At 41.5% G+C, this 22,260-nt stretch overlaps 1 protein-coding gene across 4 annotated transcripts in view; it reads left to right on the forward strand.

Annotated features, from left to right (window-relative positions):
- The window catches only part of BBS9 (Bardet-Biedl syndrome 9), a 572,212-nt gene that overhangs the window by 32,573 nt on the left and 517,379 nt on the right, over positions 1–22,260 (forward strand). For all 4 annotated transcript variants that reach the window (XM_077491619.1, XM_077491622.1, XM_077491621.1 and 1 more), the window contains exons 5-6: positions 8,401–8,465; positions 13,790–13,903. In XM_077491619.1, coding sequence (XP_077347745.1) covers positions 8,401–8,465; positions 13,790–13,903 — 179 coding nt within the window. The remainder of the gene's footprint in view (positions 1–8,400; positions 8,466–13,789; positions 13,904–22,260) is intronic.

Raw genomic sequence — 22,260 nt, forward strand, 5'->3', positions numbered from 1 at the left:
ATATAATTGTGAACACATACAGTCCTTTGAAAAAGTATTCATACCGCTTAAAATTTTCCACATTTTATCATTTTACAACCAAAAACATAGATGTATTATTTGGACTTTATGTGATAGACCAGGGGTCTCCAAACTATGGCCCTCCAGTTGTTCAGGAACTACAGTTCCCATCATGCCTAGTCATGTCTGTGATTGTCAGAGTAGTACAATGCTTCATGGGACGTGTAGTTCCGCAACAGCTAGAGGGCCGTAGTTTGGAGATCCCTGTGATAGACTAACACAAATTGGCACATAATTGTGAAGTGGAAAGAAAATGATAAATGTATTTCAAAATGTATTACAAATAAATATCTGAAAAGTGTGGCATGCATTTGCATTTAGCCCCTTTACTCTGATACCACCAAACATAATCTAGTGGAACCACTTACCTTCAGAAGTCACCTAATTAGTAAATAGAGTCCACCTGTGTGTAATGTAATCTTAGTATAAATACAGCGGTTCTGTGAAGTCCTTAGAGGTTTGTTAGAGAACCAAACAGCATCATGAAGACCAAGGAACACACCATACAGGTCAGGGCTAAAGATGTAGAGAAGTTTAAAGCAGGGTTAAGTCATAAAAAAATATCTCAAGTGTTGAACATCTCACAAAGCACAGTTCAATCTATCCAAAAATGGAAAGATTATGGCACAACTGCAAACCTAACAAGAAAAGGCCGTCCACGTAAACTGACAGGCCGGGCAAGGAGAGCATTAATCAGAGAAGCAGTGAAGAGGCCCATGGTAACTCTGGAGGAGCTGTAGAGATCCACAGCTCAGGTGGGGGAATCTGTGTACTGGACAACTATTAGTTGTGCACTACACAAATGTGGCCTTTATGGAAGAGTGGCAAGAAAACCATAAGAAGTCCAGTTTTGGAGTTTGTGAGAAGCCATGTGGGGGACACAGCAAACATGTGGAACAAGGTGCTCTGGTGAGATGAGGCCAAAATTGAACTTTTTGGCCTAAAAGCAAAACGCTATGTGTGGTGGAAAACTAATACTGCACATCACCCTGAACACACCATTTTCAGAAGAGACAGGGAAGCTGATCAGAGTTGATGGGAAGATGGATGGAGCTAAATACAGGGCAACATTGGAAGAAAACCTGTTAGAGTCTGCAAAATACTTTAGAGACTGCAGGATAGTAACCCTAAACATACAGCCAGAGCTGCAATAGAATGGTTTAGATCAAATCATATTCATGTGTTAGAATGGCCCAGTCAAAGTTTAGACCTGAATCCAATTGAGAATCTGTGGCAAGACTTGAAAATTGCTGTTTACAGATGCTTTCCATCCAATCTGACAGAGCTTGAGCTATTTTGCAAGGAAGAATGGACAAACATGTCACTCTCTAGATATGCAAAGCTGGTAGAGACATCCCCAAAAAGACTTGCAGGTACAATTGCAGTGAAAGATGGTTCTACAAAATATTGACTCAGGGGGGCTGAATACAAATGCACACCCCACTTTTTACATATTTATTTGTAAAAAATATTGAAAACCATTTATCATTTTCCTTCCACTTCACAATTATGTGCCACTTTGTGTTGGTCTATCACATAAAATCCCAATAAAATAAATTTACGTTTTTGGTTGTAACCTGACAAAATGTGGAAAATTTCAAGGGATATGAATACTTTTTCAAGCCACTGTATATGCATGTACAGAGCAGATTTAAAACAAAAATGATAAAAGACATCAAAAACTTTTCTATTATGCATATGTATATTCATTGTTGTTAAAGATGACTATGATTACTAAACAAAGAAGGTACAAAGAATGTAACTACTTCTGCCATTATTGAAGGGATTTCTGATTTAGCTATAAAACATTTGTGAATCCCACTCAAAGTTGAAACCATTAGTAATTCTGGTCTGAAGGGTAAATATCCAAAATACTTCAAGCTTGCACAGAATCCTCTCCTCTCCTAGGTATTGAGACTTTTTCTATACCCTGTATCTGTATTAAAGCAGTGCTCCAGCCGCAATTTTTTTTTTTTTTTTTTAAAGTCAGCCACTACAAACAGCAGCTGACTTTTATTAAGGACACTTATCTATCCAGGGAGCTTGCGATGTCAGCCCCCCGAGGCTGATCCGTCCATGGTTTGGGTGCAGGTGCTGCCATTCCAATTAAGGGAAACTGGCAGTGGAGCCTTGCGACTTTGTGAATGGCCAGCTTGTCTTCTGGGACACACACAGGTCCCAGAAGACAATGGGGGTGCTCGCCGAGGAAGAGGGTGTGACATCGCGGCCCGGCCAAATCGGAAGTGCACTTGAAAAGTACTATTGGAAAAAATATATATTTTCAATATCCAAAAACGATGGGTGGAGAGGTGGTCTTTCATTTAAGACCACCTCTCAAAAGTGGGTGGAACTCTGCTTTAAAGACGTGTCCCACCATGTGCCTCATTGAAGTGCTTTTTCAACATTAGTGGTGTGTTCTTTTTCAGTATAATAAACGTGATCACGTAACCTGTCCTTTAATCTTCTTGTGGTGCGTCTGACATACTGGATCCCACATGCTTTATATGAAATTACCGTATATACTCGAGTATAGGCCGACCCGAATATAAGCCGAGGCCCCCAATTTACCCCCAAAAAAACTGGCAAACTTATTGACTCGTGTATAAGCCGAGGGTGAGACATGCCTGTCCATCCCTGTGTGTGTGTCCGTCCATCCCTGTGTGTCCGTCCATCCCTGTGTGTCCGTCCATCCCTGTGTGTCCGTCCATCCCTGTGTGTCCGTCCATCCATCCCTGTGTGTGTGTGTGTGTCCATCCATCCATCCATCCATCCATCCCTGTGTGTGTGTGTCTCCATCCATCCATCCATCCATCCATCCCTGTGTGTGTGTGTGTCTCCATCCATCCATCCATCCATCCCTGTGTGTGTGTGTGTGTGTGTGTGTGTGTGTGTGTGTGTGTGTGTGTGTGTGTGTGTGTGTGTCCAGCCTACCTTTGTCCCGAGCCTCCGTCCCGTGCCTTGCCTCCTTGCATCCGTCCCGTGTCGTGCCTTGCCTTGCCCCCGTCCCGTCCCGTCCCGTGCCGTGCCGTCCCGTGCCCTCTTCGTCGGCGGCCATTGTAAAGTTCAAAAGCTGCGCCGCCGCCTTCGCCTGTGATAGGCGGAACACTGAATTTCCCAGCAGCCTGTGTTCCGCCTATCACAGACGTCGTATCATCCTCGTCCGTAGTACGAGGATGATACGACGTCCGTGATAGGCGGAACACAGGCTGCTGGGAAATTCAGTGTTCCGCCTATCACAGGCGAAGGCGGAGCCGGAGGCGCGGCTTTTGAATAGAATGGCCGCTGTCTGTCTGCTCGACACGCTGATCGAGCGGGCAGACAGCGATGACTCGAGTATAAGCCGAGGGGGGCACTTTCAGCCTCAAAAAAGAGGCTGAAAATCTCGGCTTATACTCGAGTATATACGGTAAATAAATAATATTTCTAGTGTTACAATTTTAAAATGTTTTGATACCATAGGTTCTAGCACTACTGTTGGACCAAAGATGATCTCCTCTCGTGATGCAGAGACAACACGGACAATTAGTAGCCCCACATTTGTAATTTCCGACAAAATCTAACCATGTTCTCCTAGTGTTAAATTAACTAAAATCACTCGGTGATAGAGCAATACTCAAAGAGGGTGCCCGGCGGGACATGGGTTTAAATCTCTTGGATAACATTTTGGCATACTGTATGCCTTGTCATATAAAATGGAAATGTGCCATTCAATTATATTTTTAATCTTCCTGAATTCAAGACTGTAAGGAGTGGAAAAAAATGGAATCCCAACAGGCGCCTGTTTTCTCTTTTTTCCCTGTAAAAGAGCACTCCTCTGAAGTGTGTCTAAAATATTTGCTGCTCTACGGACTATGCCAGTGCTGTACCCACGTGACAGCAACCTCTCAGTCATCTCCCTCTTTTCTTTCTCAAAATCCTTTGTCTTTGCTACATATTCTCCTTAAAGTGGTAGTAAACCGCTGGAAAAAACCCCCAAAAAAACAAAAACCCGCAAGACAATGGCATAATGTGCTAGTATGCCTTGCATACCAACACATTATAAAATACTTACCTTAGAACAAAGCCACCGCTGTGGCACCCAGTCAGCGCTGAGGGGGCTTACCTGTTCACCGTCTCTTCCACGTTTGTGGGCTCCGGCGCTGTGAGTGGCTAGAGCCGCGAAGATGTCATTCCCGCACATGCGTGCGGGAGCCCTCGATTCTGGCAAGAAGCTCTGAAGTACCGGCATGATACGTCAGCGGCTGCATGCAGGCTTACCTGTAGGTAAAAATCACAAAGCGGGGTATACAACCGATTTAACCATATAAATTGCTGATTTTTATTTGCCACTTTTTAAACTTACATCTTTTTTGATCTGGAGCTTCTTATACCTTTCAATGTAGGGATCCACACTTCTTTTGACTTTTTCCCGGCTGCGTGGATACATATCTTAATTTGAAATATGAAACTTCAGGCAATACGGACGCATGGTTGGAGTAAGAACACATTCCTGGGGCTCCAGTCCTGTACACCCCTCTTTTAGTATTGGAATATACAGAAATGATATACAAGATCAAAGTGCTGGTTTTAGTTTAGCATTGATCTAGCATAATACAAGACATAATCACATTATACATTCCCTTTTAAAGTAGTTTATTTGCCTTTAGCTTGCATACAGCCTTGTACAGTCAAAATAATTAATCATACAACTGTCATGGGAATTGGATGGCATAGGGACATGATGTCTGCACTGAGATTGATGCATTTTTTAAGTTAGTCTGATATCAATGCTAAGCAGTTCTTAGATCAGGATTTATTTCTTATTTGTGAATGCAATGAATTACATTTATGTCAAGATGAATATTTTTTGGCATTTATAGCATTAGAACCTGGTAGGCTATGAGCCAGCAGGTTGGCATATATCTGCATTTATAATAAAATGGAAAATAAGCAGAATCTTTTCCAGTCAGCCTTCCCATTATTTTATCTGACAGTGATGTCCTGGGGTCTAAGTACTCTTTTTCAACATTTTTACCCCTAAATTCATTTTTATGGTCTTTAGTATGAATCCCCTACTAAGTTCTGGTTCACACTGATGCGATTTCGGATGCATTCCAGAATGCATTGATTTGCATGACAAGTGAAATAATGTGTTTCCTTAGAGGCCATTCACATATATGCAGTCCAAACGCGGTGCAATATATTTATTTATTTTAAAGGGTCTTGTGTGTGTTTTATAGCAGGGGGAGAGAGAGAGAGAGCGAGAGAGTCTCATTAAAATTGCACTGCATCAGTGTGACCCTGAAGATCAGGTCTTGTAGGATCTGGAATCATCACAATTATTATCTGACACTGACTGCAACATAACACATGCATTCTATTCTTCCTTCTCTTATTCTGCAGTAAAGTTGAACTCCAGTCTACAGAAAGTGTATTTTATTGCAAATGTAATCTCCTTACTATCCACAATCTTTGCTATACTGTATATCAAGTTTGCCCCAGCCTTAAAGTGATTGTAAAGGCTATGTAAAAAAAAAAAAACAAGCAGGTTTATATTTACCTGCTCTGTGCAATAATTTTGCACAGAGCAGCCACTGATCCTCCTCTTCCCTCGCTGGTTCTCTTGGCTTCTCCTCTTCTTGATGTGCCACAATAGGAAGCCACTTCCTATGGCGGCACACCTGCGGGCTTGATTGCGAGTTGCGCTGCCTGCGTCTATAGTCACAGACAGCGGAGCTTGGTCCCACCCTCCACTCTCTTCTCACAAGGTGGGATCAACAGGAACAGAAGCCAATGGCTCTTGCTGCTGTCTCTGAGCCAGTGAGGAGAGAGCTCAGAGCTACTCAGCTTTGTGTATAGAAAAAACTTTTCGTTCATTTAACGGTGCAATTGCACACAAGCACTCAGGTCAGGGATTCTAATATAACGTTTTTTTACTTTCTGTTAATGAAGAGGGCAGCATGTTAGTTTGGCAGGCCATAATGTAATCATAAGATTATTACTATTTAATATAGAAGAAACTGGGATACAATTTTGAAACAAAGAGAAGGATGGTATCATCAGGAAAAGCTGTGGATTTTTTTTTTTTTTTAATAAAAATACTAGAACTTTCTATAAAGAATACCAAGCAAATATATTTAAAGAACACTAATTCACTTGTATACAGGCAGTCCCCGAGTTACAAACATCTGACTTACAAATGGAGGGAGACAACAGGAAGTGAGGGGAAATCTACTCCTAGGAAGGGAAATTCACTCCTGTAAGCCCTTGTACACACGGTCGGACATTCCAACGGAAAGTGTCCAATCGGACCGTGTTGTCGGATAATCCGAATGTGTGGGGGCTCCATCGGACTGTTTCCGTCGGAATATCCGACGGACAAAGTTTTAGAGCTGGGCTATAAAACTTTCCGACAACATGATCCGATCGGACTTTGTCTGATTGTGTGTAGAGAATTCCGATCGGACAAAGTGCCACGCATGCTCGGGTCAAATTCCTAGACCAAAGCTATTGGCTACTAGCCTGAACGTAGTCCCGTCGTAATGAAATGACGCCATCACGTTCCGTACGATCGGATTTTCCGACAACTTTGTCCGACCGTGTGTATGCAACACAAGTTTCGGACAAAATCCGTCTGACAAAATCCAACGGATTTTGTTGTCGGAATGTCCGACCGTGTGTACAAGGGCTAAGAGTTATTATGGGAAAAAGGTGTCTCCACGGCAGCTTTATCACCAATCCTTGTTTCCACAACAACCCAAAATGTTCAAAATCCAACTGTCACAGGGACAGAAAGGTGAAATCTTCTGAACAGGGGCACACACGCAGCAAAACAATTGTTACATGGGTGTTAAAGTGGTATAGACTGCCAAAGAGGAGGAAAAGAACTGCTCTGTGTGATATTGTTGCACAGAGCAGGAAAGTATAACCTTTTTTTTATTGAAGAAATTAATACCTCTTTAAAGTGTAAGTAAACCCAGGAACAAAAATTTTTAATTTTGCAACTTACGATTGCTTTGATGTGGTGGCTGCATTGTTTTTTTTTGGGGGGGGGGGGGTCATTTTATTTTTTGCTTTTCTTTCTTCACTTGGTGTACCTGCCAGCAATACACTTCCCTTCCTAGAATGGCAATTCATAAAGTAACCTTTTATAGCTGAGTAGCAATGCAACCCAAGAACAGGAGGTGTTTTAGGACTACAGAAGACCCCCCATGTTTTGAACTGTTTTAAGAAAATGTCTCAATGGCATATTTAACCTGTCTCTGAATGACGGCTACAGCATGGTCACACTTTGCCGGGAGGCACGCATCAGCAGTGGCCTGTGATCACTAACGGCATGGTTGCACTTTGCCGGGAGGCACGCATCAGCAGTGACCTGTGATCACTGACAGCATGGTCGCACTTTGACGGGAGGCACGCATAAGCAGTGACCTGTGATCACTGATCAGGGTAAGGAGCCTATCACAGTGACTGTTTACCACGTGATCAGCTGTGCCCAGTCACAGCCGATCACAGTGTAAAAAGAATTTGGCATTATCAGCAATCCTATCCTCACACTGACAGCAAGTGATAGGAGAGCTGATAACTGGCAAATCCACACAGGGGATATCTACACTGATAATCAGGGCACTAATCCTCAGTGTCCTGATGAAATAGTGCTGCCTATTATTGGTACCTATCAGTGCTGTCTATAAGTGCCCATCCTTGACACATATCAGTGCCCATCAGTGCAGCATAACGGTGCCCATAAGTGGATCCTCATCAGCACACATCAGTGAAGGAAAAAAAAATGACTTTTTAACAAAATTTTATGACCGAAACGAAAGAAAAAAGTTTTTTGCCCCCAAATTTGTGGTCTTTATTAGTTTGTTTAGCAAGAAATTAAAACCCCAGCGGTGAATAAATGCCCCCAAAAGAAAGCTCTATCTGTCTCAAAAAATATTATAGCAATTTTGTTTGGGTACAGCGTTGTATGATCTCGCAATTGTCATTCAAAATGCGACAGCGCTGAAAGCTGTGGGTGAAAGTCCCCAGTAGGCAAGTGGTTATCAAACCAAATGGGAGCAAATAAGTAAAGTTCACTGTTTGGGTTAACATATAATTTAACATTTTAGCTAATAACTCTTCTGTACCTTGACTAGTATCTCAGATGTCGAATGGGTATAGATGTTTTGCGTACAATATTTATAAATGGAATTGGCACCTTCTGATATGTATTCAGTTTGCAGTTTATTTTTGCTGATAAGTTAAAATTCTTTCTTTGTGTGTTTTTCATGTAAAAGCAATACTTTTTTTGTAATGTTTCCTTTGCTTAACTACTTATCATATGGAATTTTATTTATATCTATCTGTCTTTTGTAGGGGTACTGAACTTCTCCATCTTGCTGTATTACATCCAAGAAAACTCTGTGTATATTCTGTCTCAGGTAATTATTAAAACATTTACATATCGAATTGTAAAATAAAGTGAAACAGCATGTCTTCTTTTTAAAAAGCCTGTCGTGGGCCAATAGATCTTATGTGTAACCATGCTCTTTGTGAGACAGCTCAGATCGGGGATCATTGTGGCCATTGCTTCTGGTTCACATACAGAATTTTGTGTGGCTTATTGAAAAATTGCCTCCCTTTCCTCATATGTGCGACCTTTCATTCCTAGTGCCAATTCGTGACAAAGCCACTTGCTGTTTAAACCTGAAAACGGGACACTTGAAAATTTTCCATTGAAGTAGGGCTGTACCTGCACTCCATACTTTAACTGCTCATGTAGGTCTAGGGGACATGGAAAAGTAGATTTACTTACCCAGTCTTCTGCACTGCTAAACCAGTCCCCAAAGTGTCTTCTCCACTATTCTCCAGTGGTCTAAGGTCCTGACATCATCAAGACCAATGCAGGGTCCAAAACCTTTTTACTCTATCCTAGACCTAAACAAGCAGTCAACCCTTCGGTGTGTGCACACCCCCACTGCAAGGAAAAAATTTTCTGATTTTCCAAAGTTGGTCTTTAATTATGTTATGGCTATTTACAGGCGTGTTGGTAACCTTCTGCTTCATTAAAATATAAAACCGAGGGGCTTGTCTACAAGGGAACCCTGTACTGTCTGTGAATCTAAAAATGCTTTGAATCGTTACACAAGTGTTTCAAAAGTAGTACTTCTGTAGTAGGGCAGTGTAAAGCCAATAACGTATTACAAACTTTTTGAAACCTCATACACCCATGTGTGTTAAAGTAAGCTGTTTGCTGGGAAGATGCACTTTATAAGAAGGGTAATGCCCCGTACACATGATCGGACTTTCTGACAACAAAACCATGGATTTTTGTTGGAAGGATGTTGGCTCCAACTTGTCTTGCATATACACGGTCACACAAATGTTGGCCAACAATTACAAACGTAGTGACATACAAGACATACGTGATATCCCCATTATGAACTCTAGTTATATCTCCGGCTTGTACTTGATTCTGAGCATGTGTGGACTTTTGTACACACGATCCGAAAGTTTGACATCAAACATTTGTTCGGTGGAAAATTTGAGTACCTGCTAGCCAACATTTTTTGGTGGAAAGTTCGACAACAACTGTTCGATTAAGCATACAAACGGTCAGACTTTCCACCAACGAGCTCACATCCAACATTTGTTGGCGGAAAATCCGATCGTATATATAGGGCATTAGAGTTGTACTCTGTTGACTTTCCTATCCATATAGGTTTTAACAACAGTTTTCTCTATAGATATGGCAGGCTTTGGAGGCACTATTAATCCAGGTTTTTTTATATATTATTTCATGTATTTGTTTTCTAGGAGAACAGAACTTTTATTTTATTATTTATGTCATATTATATTATATATATATTATAGATGTTAACAAGTCATAGAAATCGGAATGAGTGTTCAAGGTTCAGTAATATGAACTGATAAGTAGAATGAGTAAGAGAAAATTTGTCCTTAGTCTCTCCCACTTTGATTAAAACACTGCACAGAGCTGTATTAATACACAGACATGGAAGGGGATGATTCTATGATCATTAAGTATATGTAAACGTTCATGTTATAAAACAACCAAAGCAATGCAAAACATGTATGCGCCTATGTACGGTATGTATGTATATATACATACATATGTATATATAAAAAACGTGTGTATGTATGTGTATCTATGTGCATCTCTCTCCTCTCTCCTCTCTCCTCTCTCCATAAATGAGTACACCCCAACAGATTTGTCAGAAAATCTTTACTTTCCTTTCAGAATCAACATTTTCAATGGGGCACTATACTACAAAATACTCCCACAAATGCGGGCCATTGATTACAACCAAGATATGTTAATTTGCACATAGAAAAAAAGTATTTTTCCTAACAAATTCATTCAAGACCATGTTGCAAAAAGGAATACACCCCATGAGCAAAGCTACATTTTAGACAACACAATTAACAACAATTCAACTACAGAGTCTAATTATTAATTAAACAGGTGTCCAGCAGACAGTTGATTATAAAAGGGCATTACTTAAAGTAGAACTATAGGCAAAACTTTTGTTTTCATTTTGGATAGAGTAAGGGAGGGTTATAACCCCTGTTAGATTTAGATTGTGTGCCATTGCCGAGATTTCCCTTGAATTCCTGTCCCATAGCCAAACAGGAAGTGAGAGGAAAGCCTTGCACATAAAGGGCATTTCTTGGGACCCCCAGGGCACAGGAACTATTATCCCATTGGAAGATTTCCGCTGTATTCTGGGGACAACCCAACATTTTGGATTTTCTTTTACTTTCACTTTCAATGATAATGGTAAACAGGACAAATTGAGAGGGCAAATCTCCCCAATGGGGGCACAGACAGCAATAAAAACCTGACGGGTGTTCTAAACGTTTTGCCTTGAGGTATAATTTAGCAAAGAAAACCCCTTCCCGTTTCATGCTGTCCGCAATGGCACAACATGAAAGAGAAATGTCACAAGTCCTGAGAAATAAAATAATTTCTTTACAGAAGAAAAGTGAAGGCTACAAGAAGATCAGCTAGATGAAACTACAACCATCTCACAGAGATTTCCAAGTCGTCAACAGAAGTTGCTACCTTGACAGGAGCATCTTCTGATTAGAAGGGTTGAAGAAAATCGCCATACAAGTTCACTGCGGTAGCTAAAGAAGTAGAAAGTCAAACTGGGGTAATTGTTTCCCGTGACACAATACGGTGTACACTGCAGAGGAATGGCATGCATGGGTGTCGTCCATGAAGAAAGTCTCTCCTAAAGCTCGTGCACAAAAAAGCCCACCTAGAATTTGCCAGGGCCCATGCTGAAAAAAGAAGACTACTGGGAATCTATACTGTGGCATGATCAGACCAAGATAAATGTTTTTGAAACTGATGGCTTCAAAATTGTATGGCGTAGCTAAGGTGAGGAGTACAAAGAAAAATGCATGGTGCCTGCAGTGAATCATGGTGGTGGCAGTGTCTTTTTGTGGGGCTGCATGAGTGCTGCTGGTGTCAGGGAGCTGCATTTCATTGATGGTATCATGAATTTACAAATGTACTGAATTGAAAGAAGATGCAACCTTCGCTCCGTACTCCTGGTCGTTGTGTACTTTTCCAACATGGCAATGATCCAAAACACATAGCTAAGGCCACTGTTGCATTTCTGAAAAAGAACAAAGTGAACATGATTCAGTAGCCAAGTATGTCTCCTGATGTGAACCCAATCAAACACCTATGGGGAATTCTGAAGAGGCAAGTTGAGCACCACTCTCCATCCAGCATCCAGGCTCTAAAAGAGGTTGTTCTTGAAGAATGTAAAAAGATAGATGTTGCAATATGTCAGCAACTTGTTCATTGCATGGCTAGAAGACTTGATGCTGTCCTTACATATCATGGAGGTCATACAAAATACTAGATTAGTAGTTATTGTTGTGGGGTGTATTCGTTTTTGCAACTAATTTGAGTAAAACTGAAGATTTTGTAATCTATGTTATATTATTAACCTTACTGTCATGTAATGAGCTAAACAATTGTTCTTTAAAACTCAAACTGTCAACATTTTAGAAATTGTTCTTGTGTTCATTGAGATATTGATTAAAATCTTACTTTTCAAAAGGGGTGTACTAATTTATGCTGAGTACTGTGTGTGTGTGTGTGTGTGTGTGTGTGTGTGTATATGTATCTATATGTATGTATATAGATATAGATGGTTTGGGTATTTTTGCTCAATGGTAATGCTTCTCTGTGAGTTCAGTCCACTCCATAAGTGCTGTTGAACTGTTTCCTGCATAGCCTATAGACAAAAGAAGGCCACGCGGGAGCGTTCCCATCCTGGGTGGATGCCAAATGGCACAGTGTGATTTGTCACTCGCTGTCTCCACCAGCTGTACACAATGAATGGATTTCATTCAAAGCCATTCATTGTGCACTATTGTGATGATCTATGTGATTGGTCACAGTGATCACATGGTACAGATGGGGCCAGTTACACTGTCATATGATAGTTGTGGCCAATCACAGCTATTACAATAGTACACAATGAATAGTACATAGTACACAATGAATGACTATGATTGGATGGATACCATTCATAAAAATGATTACTTACTACAGTGATCATCACTGTTATAAGCAATCATAGTGTGAAAAAAGGAAACAAAAATCCTGATCATTTTCCCATAGTAGTACAGTGTCACCATAGTAACATTGTACTGGTCTGGTCACAGTATGTAAAAACAAAATTGTAAATTATAAAAAATAAAATGTTAGTCAAAATTGACCAAAAATATTTTTTTTCATACTGTCACCAGTCAGTAAACTTGATCGCCACCGTACCTGTCATATGATGATGCTACACTGTCCTGCTTGTGCCAAATCCTGCTGGAAAACTAAATCAACATGTCCATAAAGCTGGTCAGCAGAGGTAAGCATGAAGTGCTCTAAAATGTCCTGATAGAGGGCTACAATGACTTTGGACTTGATAAAACACAGTGGAGCAACACCAGCAGATGACATGGCTCCCCAAATATCAATTACTGGAAAATGTTGCATTTCATTCGAAAATTGATGGTCCCAGAGTCTGGAGGAAGAATGGAGAGGCACACAATCCAAGTTGCATGAGGTCCAGTGTGAAGTTTCCACAGTCAGTGATGATTTGGGGAGCCATATCATCTGCTGGTGTTGGTCCGCTGTGTGTTATCAAGTCCAAAGTCAGCGCAGCCCTCTACCAGGAAATTCTAGAGAACTTCATGCTTCCCTCTGCTGACCAGCTTTATGGAGATGCTGATTTAATTTTCCAGCAGGACTTGGTACCTGCCCACATTCTAAAAGTACCACTACTGGGTTTAATGATCATGGTATCACCTTGCTTGATTGGCCAGCAAGCTCGCCGTGACGTAAACCCTATAGAGAATCTGTGGGGTATTGTTAAGAGGAAGATGAGAGACACCAGACCAAACAATGCAGACAAACTGAAGGCTGCTATAAAAGCAACCTGGGCTTCCATAACACCTCAGTGGTGCCAGAGGCTGATCGCCTACATTCCATGCCACATTGATGTGGTAATCCATGCAAAAGGAGCCCCGACCAAGTATTGAGTGCATACTATACTGTACATGGACATGCTTTTCAGTAAGCCGACATTTCTGTATTAAAAATCCCTTCTGCCTAGTATGGTAAGTTTAAAATAGGAAAGCAGGGGGGCTAGCAAGATCACCAGGAATTTCATACAAAGAAAGTAATACAATATTTATATATCTCTTCCGTTTTTTCTTTTTAAAGGTACATTAGGAAATGTGGAGCATGGCAATCAGTATCAGATCAAACTGATGTATGAACATAATCTTCAACGAACAGCTTGTAACATGACTCATGGGTCATTTGGAGGAGTGAAAGGTATTTTTTCAACAATTAGTAAAATGTTCTGCATGTATTTAAACGTTCCAGTGTAGCACAACTGATATAATATAAAATATAGAAAAACTATTGAAAATAATGCGTGTGGGCATTTATTTCTATTACCACGTCTTAAGGACAACCATAACAATGAATATGTCAATTTTAGTTGGAATGTGCGTTCTGCTATTTGTTTAGTTGATTTAACCATTATGAGATAAATCGTAAATTAGACTTGTGTATATAGATTGATTAGAGTCTGTCAGGTATATAATGGCATGTAACTAGAAGATTAAGTGTGGATTAACAGGTCTTTTCTGTAATTGGAAGACTCACCCATAGGCTAAAATGAAAATGGGAGAACTGATATGATATAAAGTTTTAGCTATATTTTGATATTTTATGGTAATATTGCTGTTGTTCTGATTTAATTTTTTAAATTCTATACTCTTAACCAGATATGTTTCATATATTTATATAAATAGGACATCTAGCCATGATATAGATAAATAATATTTAAAGGATATTTTTTTATGCCTAGTTTTCATATTAGAATCTGCATCTGAATGTATTGCCTGTACTTTAAACTGAAGAATGGAATATCACTCTGGTTCTATATACATGGTTCTATGTGTCATTCTGATGCTTTTCTTGGAAGAAGCTGAAATATAGTCACATTACATGCAATATTTTAATATAGTGTTATAGCGAAAGTGCATGCTGTTTTTTTCTGGATTTCAGTACAATTAGTGTGTTTCAGCATTTGGGTTATCTAGTGCTGCACTCTCCAGCAGTTCAGGTCTTGACTCTATGGCCTCATGCACCCTTATGTTTATTAGCTCCCATGTTCTTGAACATAAAATCCTTGGAGCTTTCCCCCACCCTGGGAAGCACAGGCACCATGTACAGCTACCAATACAAGCAAATGACTTTGTGGCCTTTGTGTAAACATTGATCACTTCTGCATTGGCTTTACCCATACATGTGCATACAGCATATTTTCCAGAACACTAAAGGGATGGATTTGGGGAATATGCTATACATGCATGTGCGGGTAACTGCTGATTTACACGAGTACAGCTGTGTACAGCCATTCTCATGTATTGGTGGCTATATGTGCCATCTATGGCTCCCCAGACACAGGAGGCTGCATTTAGTCCTGCCCTCTTTGACCTGGACATGTCCAAGGGGGCATTTGGCACTGTCCAGATGCAAATTCCTTCTCTGACCCAGGCAAAAGAACAGTTTTTCATCATAAATGATGTTCCCCAAGGTGCTGGGTGCAAACGAGCAGTAGCCTAATTTTGCAGTCAATAATGACCTGCTTTGTCAAGTCACTGAAGTCCTGAATCTGGCACATAATATTTGGGGGGACACCTGGGGACTGAGAAAACATTGTCATGCATCACTGACTAGTTCTACTGGCCAGGGTTGAAAGCTGAATTAAAGAAAAACTGCACATGTTGCCCCGCCTTCCAGTTAACCATTTTGCTGTGGTACTTTCACAGCTCTTTTTCACCTCTTTCTGTAGTTGAAAGCCCATTTAAACATATAGGCATGGATTTGGTAGGCCCACTGGTAAAAGCTGAGGTCCCCAGTACATATTGGTGATCCTCAACTATATCACCTGATACCCTGAAGTTATTCTGTGGAATGCCTTGTCCAAAATGATCACCTGTGAACTGTTACAAATGTTTACTAGGACAGGTTTTCCCCGAGAAATTCTTACAAACCAGAGCACTAAGTTGAGAATTATGGCAGATATTTGCAAACTGTTTCAGATTAGGCAATGCCTGTCTACCATCTACAAATAGATGGCCTGATCAAATGCCTTAGCAAGACTCTAAAAGTCACGCTTAAGCGTGTGATAGAAAAGAGTGGGAAAGATTTGGGCTGCCTTTTGCCAGCACTGTTGCTTGCCATAGATGCCTCAATACTCCATAAGGGATTGCTTGACATATAGAAAAATAAGAATGGGCGAGTGAGTTCACCCTTCACATGAGTGCCCTAAAGTGCATCTCTTAAATGCAAAAGATCGCAAATGTGATGCCACTGGCCAAGCAACATTTGCATAGTTCCCAAGAGGTACAACATCGAAAATTAAAATAGGTCAGTTAGAATAAGGCATTTTAAAGTGGGGGAAAGTGTGGCAGTGCCGATTCTCATACTGGAAAGTAATTTTCTGACCATATGGCAAGGCCCATTTAAGATTGTGAGTGATATGAATTAGTTCATCAACCAGGCAAGAACAAAACTTATCAGCCTTATTACATAAATTTGAAGCCCTGGAAAGCTAGTGACTACCCTGGTGAATGCGACACTTGAGCCTAGGATTGTTGTGTAGCACATTCAAGAGGCAACCACACTGTCTAAGCCCAAACCCAGGAAGCTAAGGCATTTCAATAAAGGAACAATGAGATTTTCTCAGATTTACCCAGACTCCATTATGTTATTGAGCATTATATCATTACTAAGCCTGGTATCAAGGTTTGTGCCAGGCTTTACCACATAGGCTTAGAGGAAGGATGTCTTACAAGAGGTGACAAAGATTTTGGCGCTGGGGAAAACTGAGTGGTTGAGCTCAGCATGTGTTGGTTACAAAGCCCAGCTGCACTCTGCAATAATTTCTAATAAGTTCTGTAATAATTTCCAGAAGCTTACATTGGTTGAAAACTTCAAACATAAAATCTAAAGGCACATCCTTATATAAAATGTACTTCTCTCTATCCAAACCTCTGAGTGTGATTTCTCTCTGCTGCCTCGTTCCTCTGTTATCTGCATGAGACAGCTTTTTCCCACCAAGTAAAAATGTTGGAGAGCTCTGGTATGCATTCTGTGAATGACAGCCACATCTAGGCTTGTTCTGTGTAGTGTGTAGGGTTATGTCCCTTCCCTCCAATCAGGGCACAGAGCTCTTCTACCTTAGCTGTTCAGTGTGTGAATTCAGTTCCCAGCCCCCCTGCTTTGTGTTGCTGAGAGATGCTGACAGATTGTGTGTGTTGTAGTAGGCTGTACATTACAGATAGATTGCAGATAAACAGGTAGAAGTTGTGTAGGAGGGTTTGTTTAATCTTTGTGGATCTCCTGAGGCTAGTCACTTCACTGGTTATATGTAAGGGTTTTCAACCAGTTTATTGAAGTTTAAAAATTTGACGGTTATGACCCAGACAGATTAGCTCATTAAAAGACTAGGCCCGGCCAGATACATCACACTTTGCACCTTGCTAATTGGCAGATACCCCTAATCAAAGCTGCCCAGGAGAAAATAGTTTTTCCACCCCATCTAGATACTTCTGATACAAACGAATGCCACATTCCAACAGTCAAGGAGTAGGGTGTTATGACCTCATTGGTGATATACCTCAGTATAGCTAGATGACATTGCCATTTTTAGTAGAAGCTGGGAATCTCATTTACCAAAGGTCCTGGCAGTATAACACTTCCAGAGGAGAGCAGGATTTACCATTTACCCCAAAAACTGTGCCTTAGGAATGGAGTAAGTACTTACTTTGGGTGCATCATTGGAAGAGGACTGGTAACACTACAAATCAGCAAGGTATATGGCTATACAGACCGGACCTTGGCCCTTCTACAAAAAACAGATGTGTGCATTCCTAGACAAATAAGGGTATTACAGAATTGCCCAATTTTGCCACTCTGGTGGCTCCATTGGCCGTTCTAAGGATCGATGGTTGAGTGGAAGGCTGATGTTTAAGGGGCCTTTCTGTAGCTCAAGTCGGCACTGTGCCAACATCCTGTTCTGATAGCTCTGTATCTCTCAAAAGCATTCTTCACCAAGGACATCTTTGATGTGGGATTTACAGCTTCTGTGACAAGTTAACCATGTAGGGGAGCATTGTGTGGTCTTTTTCATTTGGAAATTAACCACAACTGGGAGAAACTATGCTATAGCAAAACAAGAATGCTTGTCCATTAAATGAGCACTAGATTTGCTCCAGTATTACCACTTCGGAAGGAGCTTGAGGTTTATATTTTTAGCCATGTTCCTCTGACATGGATGACACAAAATAAGAGGACAAATGCTGGATGAACTGATAAGTTCATGGTGCTCCCTGGTAAGCTTCATTAAAATGCTGTTGTTTTTTTCTATATACATTGTTTTAGCTCCACTTGCTATTCCACCTTTCCAGTTTAAGGCAGAGGAGGGGAAATGTACTAGCCAAAAGTGCTATTTTCTGGACAGCAGGTATACAGCCACCACATGGTTAATGAGTAAGAGGGCAGATAAGGAAGTAGAAGGTAGAGATGATGCGATGGGTGGGTTGGTGAATGCTGCACCTGTTTGATTTGGGTATACAGTACAGTAGCCAAAAAGCGCCAATGCTGGCTGGACACGCAAAAGCAAAGCATTGCTACTGTAGTCAGAAGATCACAGGTTCCTGAAGATTCCAGCTAAGGTCTATACTAGGGCAAAGACTTTCAGTTTCTGAGCTGAAGGAAGAGTCAGTGGACTCTGAGTGTGATAATCACTGCATATCTGCTGAGGTGACAGATGGAACTTGCAGTTCACTCATTCACAGATCTTTGTGAATCAGTGGCATGGCTGTGGGGCCACAGCTGAGCAGAATTCAAAAGTGACAGCTGCTGCTGGGGGCAAGAACCCCCCCCCCCATGCGGTCAGTTTGGGGTGTATGAGAGGGGAGTTCTGCTTGTAACCATGTTACATGCTTAACATGCAACAAGATCAAAAGGGTAACATAAACCTGGTGAAGCAGTTTGGAACCTCTAAATAGGCATGAGAAGGTACATTTATTTCAGCCTAAGTGTCATGGTTATGCAGTGATCTTCCTCTGTTTGCTTACCTCTCCTCATGTGTTCAGACTAAGAGGCCAGCCACTTCCACCTGGTGGTATTTATAACCTCTCCTCTAAGCATGGCTCCACCCCAGGCCCTATCAGGGAACCCTATATTAACCTGTGCACTGCAACCTAGTGGTGCTGATCAACCATTGTGTATCCATTGTGTTTTTGGCTTCCTGTTTCCTGCTTGCCGTGTGCTCTACGTTTGTCTCTGTTACAGACCTTGGCGAGTTCTCAACGATTCCTGTCTGCTTGTGACCTTGCCTTTTGGCATGTCCCCAACCATCCCTGTCTGCCTGTGACCCTGAACCTTTGGCGTGTACTCTGTTGTTCCTGTCTGCTAGTTGCCCTGACTTCTGCCTTATCCCCTTAATATCCTTGTCGTCCCAGCCTTCTGCTTCCTTCTCCTGTAGTCTACTGTGAGCGTGCGCTGTGAGACCCTAGGGGCCGTGACCTGGAGCCAGACTGCAGCAAAGTCTATCCTCACCACTGGAGGCTCGGGCGAACAGCTGCTGGCTCTTAGACTCCGCACCCTGGGGAATCTATGATCCAGCTCCCATTGGGATCTGTGCTAGTGATCCTGTAGACCTGTGTCCTGAATCTCCCTGGGTACAATCCGCAGCAGTCACTCCTAAGGTCCACTACCTAGCAGTGCACTTCTGACTCATACGGAGTGCATCTGTCACCTGGTCTCAGGTGACCTGACACTAAGGGGACGGTGGCTTAGAAATGTTGATGTCTGGGGATAAAAATTAAAGATGTTCTTTGCCTATAGGCTCCTGAGATCTAAAATGGTTCTATCAGAAAATAAGTTTGAACTTTCAATTTCATACCTAGTATTCCATGTTGATGAGTGTTGTCGGGAACTATTTGGGTTCACACCAGAGATCAATGAGCACACTCCAATAATACCTGCAGAACATGTGATCAATGTGTATTAGCTTGCCCTGTGAACAATCGCCAATGCAGTTATTGGAATGTAAAGGGAGGTCTCCATATTTTCCATTCAGCAGTCTTCAGTATGAGAAGCTTATTTCTACATCCAATAGCTCTGGTCTTTCAGGTGCAGGTTTGTCTGCTGGATGTTGGCCACTATTGGCAGTTACGTGATCAATAAATTGGGTTTGTAGAGAAATGCTTTGTCATTCTGTGGCAAACTCTCTAATAGCCTATAATAAACTGTCATAAAATAGTACAAAAAGAACCTAGTTTTGGCTAGTGTTCTAATCCTTTCTCCAAGGACAATGTTACTAAGGATAACAGTTACAGTTTCTTATAATAAATCTAATAGTGCATACATTTTGATGTACGTTTTTGTAAACTGGGACTTGTTCTATGGTTCAATCACTTTATGCAGTGACTCGTGTTAGCAAGAACTTTCTAAATCACTTCTAGTAATATTATCAAGTTCTTACTGGAAAACAAGTGATTCTTCACTAAGAAAAGCATTGTGTTGGATAAATACATTCAAAACTGAGACTAGAGTCCTGTGGTGGGTTAGGTCGGTGTTTTACAACCTTTGTTTGTTCAAGGCACCCTTTAGAATCATGTACAATCCCAGGGCATACCAGTCTGAGGGCTCGTTCACACCAGGAGATGCGTCTGAACGTGAGCGCGCCTTGCATTTTTTAATGAGCTGCTCTATGCGTGTGAAACATTCAAAAGGGCACCGGCATGGTTTATAAAATTGCGCAGCACCAAAACACATAGTACTCTGGTACCATGTATTATAGCAGGCAAAAACTCACGCGCATTTGGTAGATGCATGGGGGTGTCATTAAGAATTAATGGCACCCACACGCGTCTGCAAAAGGCAGCACATTTTTGTGCGGTATGGAAAAATACGTGATTTCACATGTGTTACTGCACCTGGTGTGGACAAGCCCTAAAATGTACTCTGAGGAAGCGTTCAGTGGTCCATAGGTTGTAAACCCACCCCAAATCCCCCCCCTCCTAGCACAAACCCCCCAAATCCCCCACCTAGCACAACCCTCCACCCAAATCATCCTCATAGCACAGCGCCTCCCAAAATCCCCCCCTTTTAGCACAACCCCCCCCCCACTTACTCCCAGATCCTCCAGCTAGCACAACCTCTCCCACAAATCCCCCCTCTTCCTATCATAAATTCTGCCCCTACAGTAGGGGCAGCAGTAGATAGAGTGCCAGAAAGACCTCCAGTGCACCAAAGCCAGGTTACAGATTTAATCCACAATTACCACTTTTTCTTTAACTACAACTACAAATAAGCCTGCATTTAGGACTGTTTTGACTTCGTACATGGTCCCACCTCAGCTACCACATCTCCATCCATCTTTCCCTGATGTATGCTCTCGTGGTTTCACTGTCTCAGAAGATATCTTACATAAATGCTGGACCTACCCCATGCTTGCAAGGTTTTGGATCAAAGTCCTAAAACTTTTGCAGACTCTGTTTAATTGCCCTTTCCCAAGGGATCTATGGTTTTGCTCCTTCTTAAAGTGTTACTAAACCCAGGACCCTGCATTCACTATGTCTGGTCTCCCACAGTGCACAGAACATGAAAATGCAATTATTTTAGTAAATATAAACTGATAAATGCCTAAATACCTTAATACCTTTTCTCAGCAGTATATAGCAGTCGTGTGGCTTCTATCAATGTCTGGTTAAAGCTTGTATGAGGAGTTTTCATTCTCCTCTGACTGTCCTATGAGGTAGCTTGACCCCTGATTCTCTGTCTGGGCAGTGCTGATTGGCCCTGTGCTGATCACACACACCCTCCCAAGAAAAACAAAAACTCTCTTGCAATACACACCAAAATGAGCAAGTGCCCCCAAGCCTCTGTACTATCAGGGGATGGATTGCAGACTGTAGAAGAAGGGGAGGATCAGATAAGACAGAACCAAACAGCTTTAATGTGCAAGATTAACCCCCTAGGTTCCACAGTGAGTATAACAAGCATACTAAACTGCATATACAGACTGATTTTACTGTTGTGGGTTTAGTAAGACTTTAAGCCCTCAGACCTCACTAAATCCCTGTTCAAACTAGTAACTTTTTTTAGAGGCGAAAACAGGCCAGGGCTAAAGCTTGGAAGTAACACTCTTACTTCGTAGAGTGTTGATATCCTTTTTTATTAACGAAAAACTTAACAGTGTTCTAGAAACACATAAGAATTATTTTACAGGCTTCTTGGATACAATACACCCATCCCTCGATTCCCAGAACTAGTTATTCTTCTCTGTAGGTGTCTAGCCTTAGGGACCTACCATCGATATCTTTGATGCCCTCTTCCTCCGTCCATTCTTTCTCCTTCATATATTGTTCCCCACTTTTTGTTTTCCTTTTTTATTTATTTTATATACGTTTCCCCACCTCCCTATTGGAGGGGACCTTTTTTTCTGATGTAGTGCCCCTCTCCGAAGTAGACTTTACGCTGCAATCTGATCCAACAGCATATTTTGACCAGTACCTCACCAACCACCTGAACTCTTTCAGGATAGGTGTGGACCACCACTATGCCATTAACTAATGTTCTGTATATTAGCAGACCTTTACTAT

The sequence above is a fragment of the Lithobates pipiens genome, unplaced genomic scaffold (genome assembly GCF_037356315.1).
Source record: "Lithobates pipiens isolate NorthernLeopardFrog02 unplaced genomic scaffold, aLitPip1_a1.2 Scaffold_19, whole genome shotgun sequence".
In the NCBI taxonomy this organism is placed as follows: domain Eukaryota; kingdom Metazoa; phylum Chordata; class Amphibia; order Anura; family Ranidae; genus Lithobates; species Lithobates pipiens.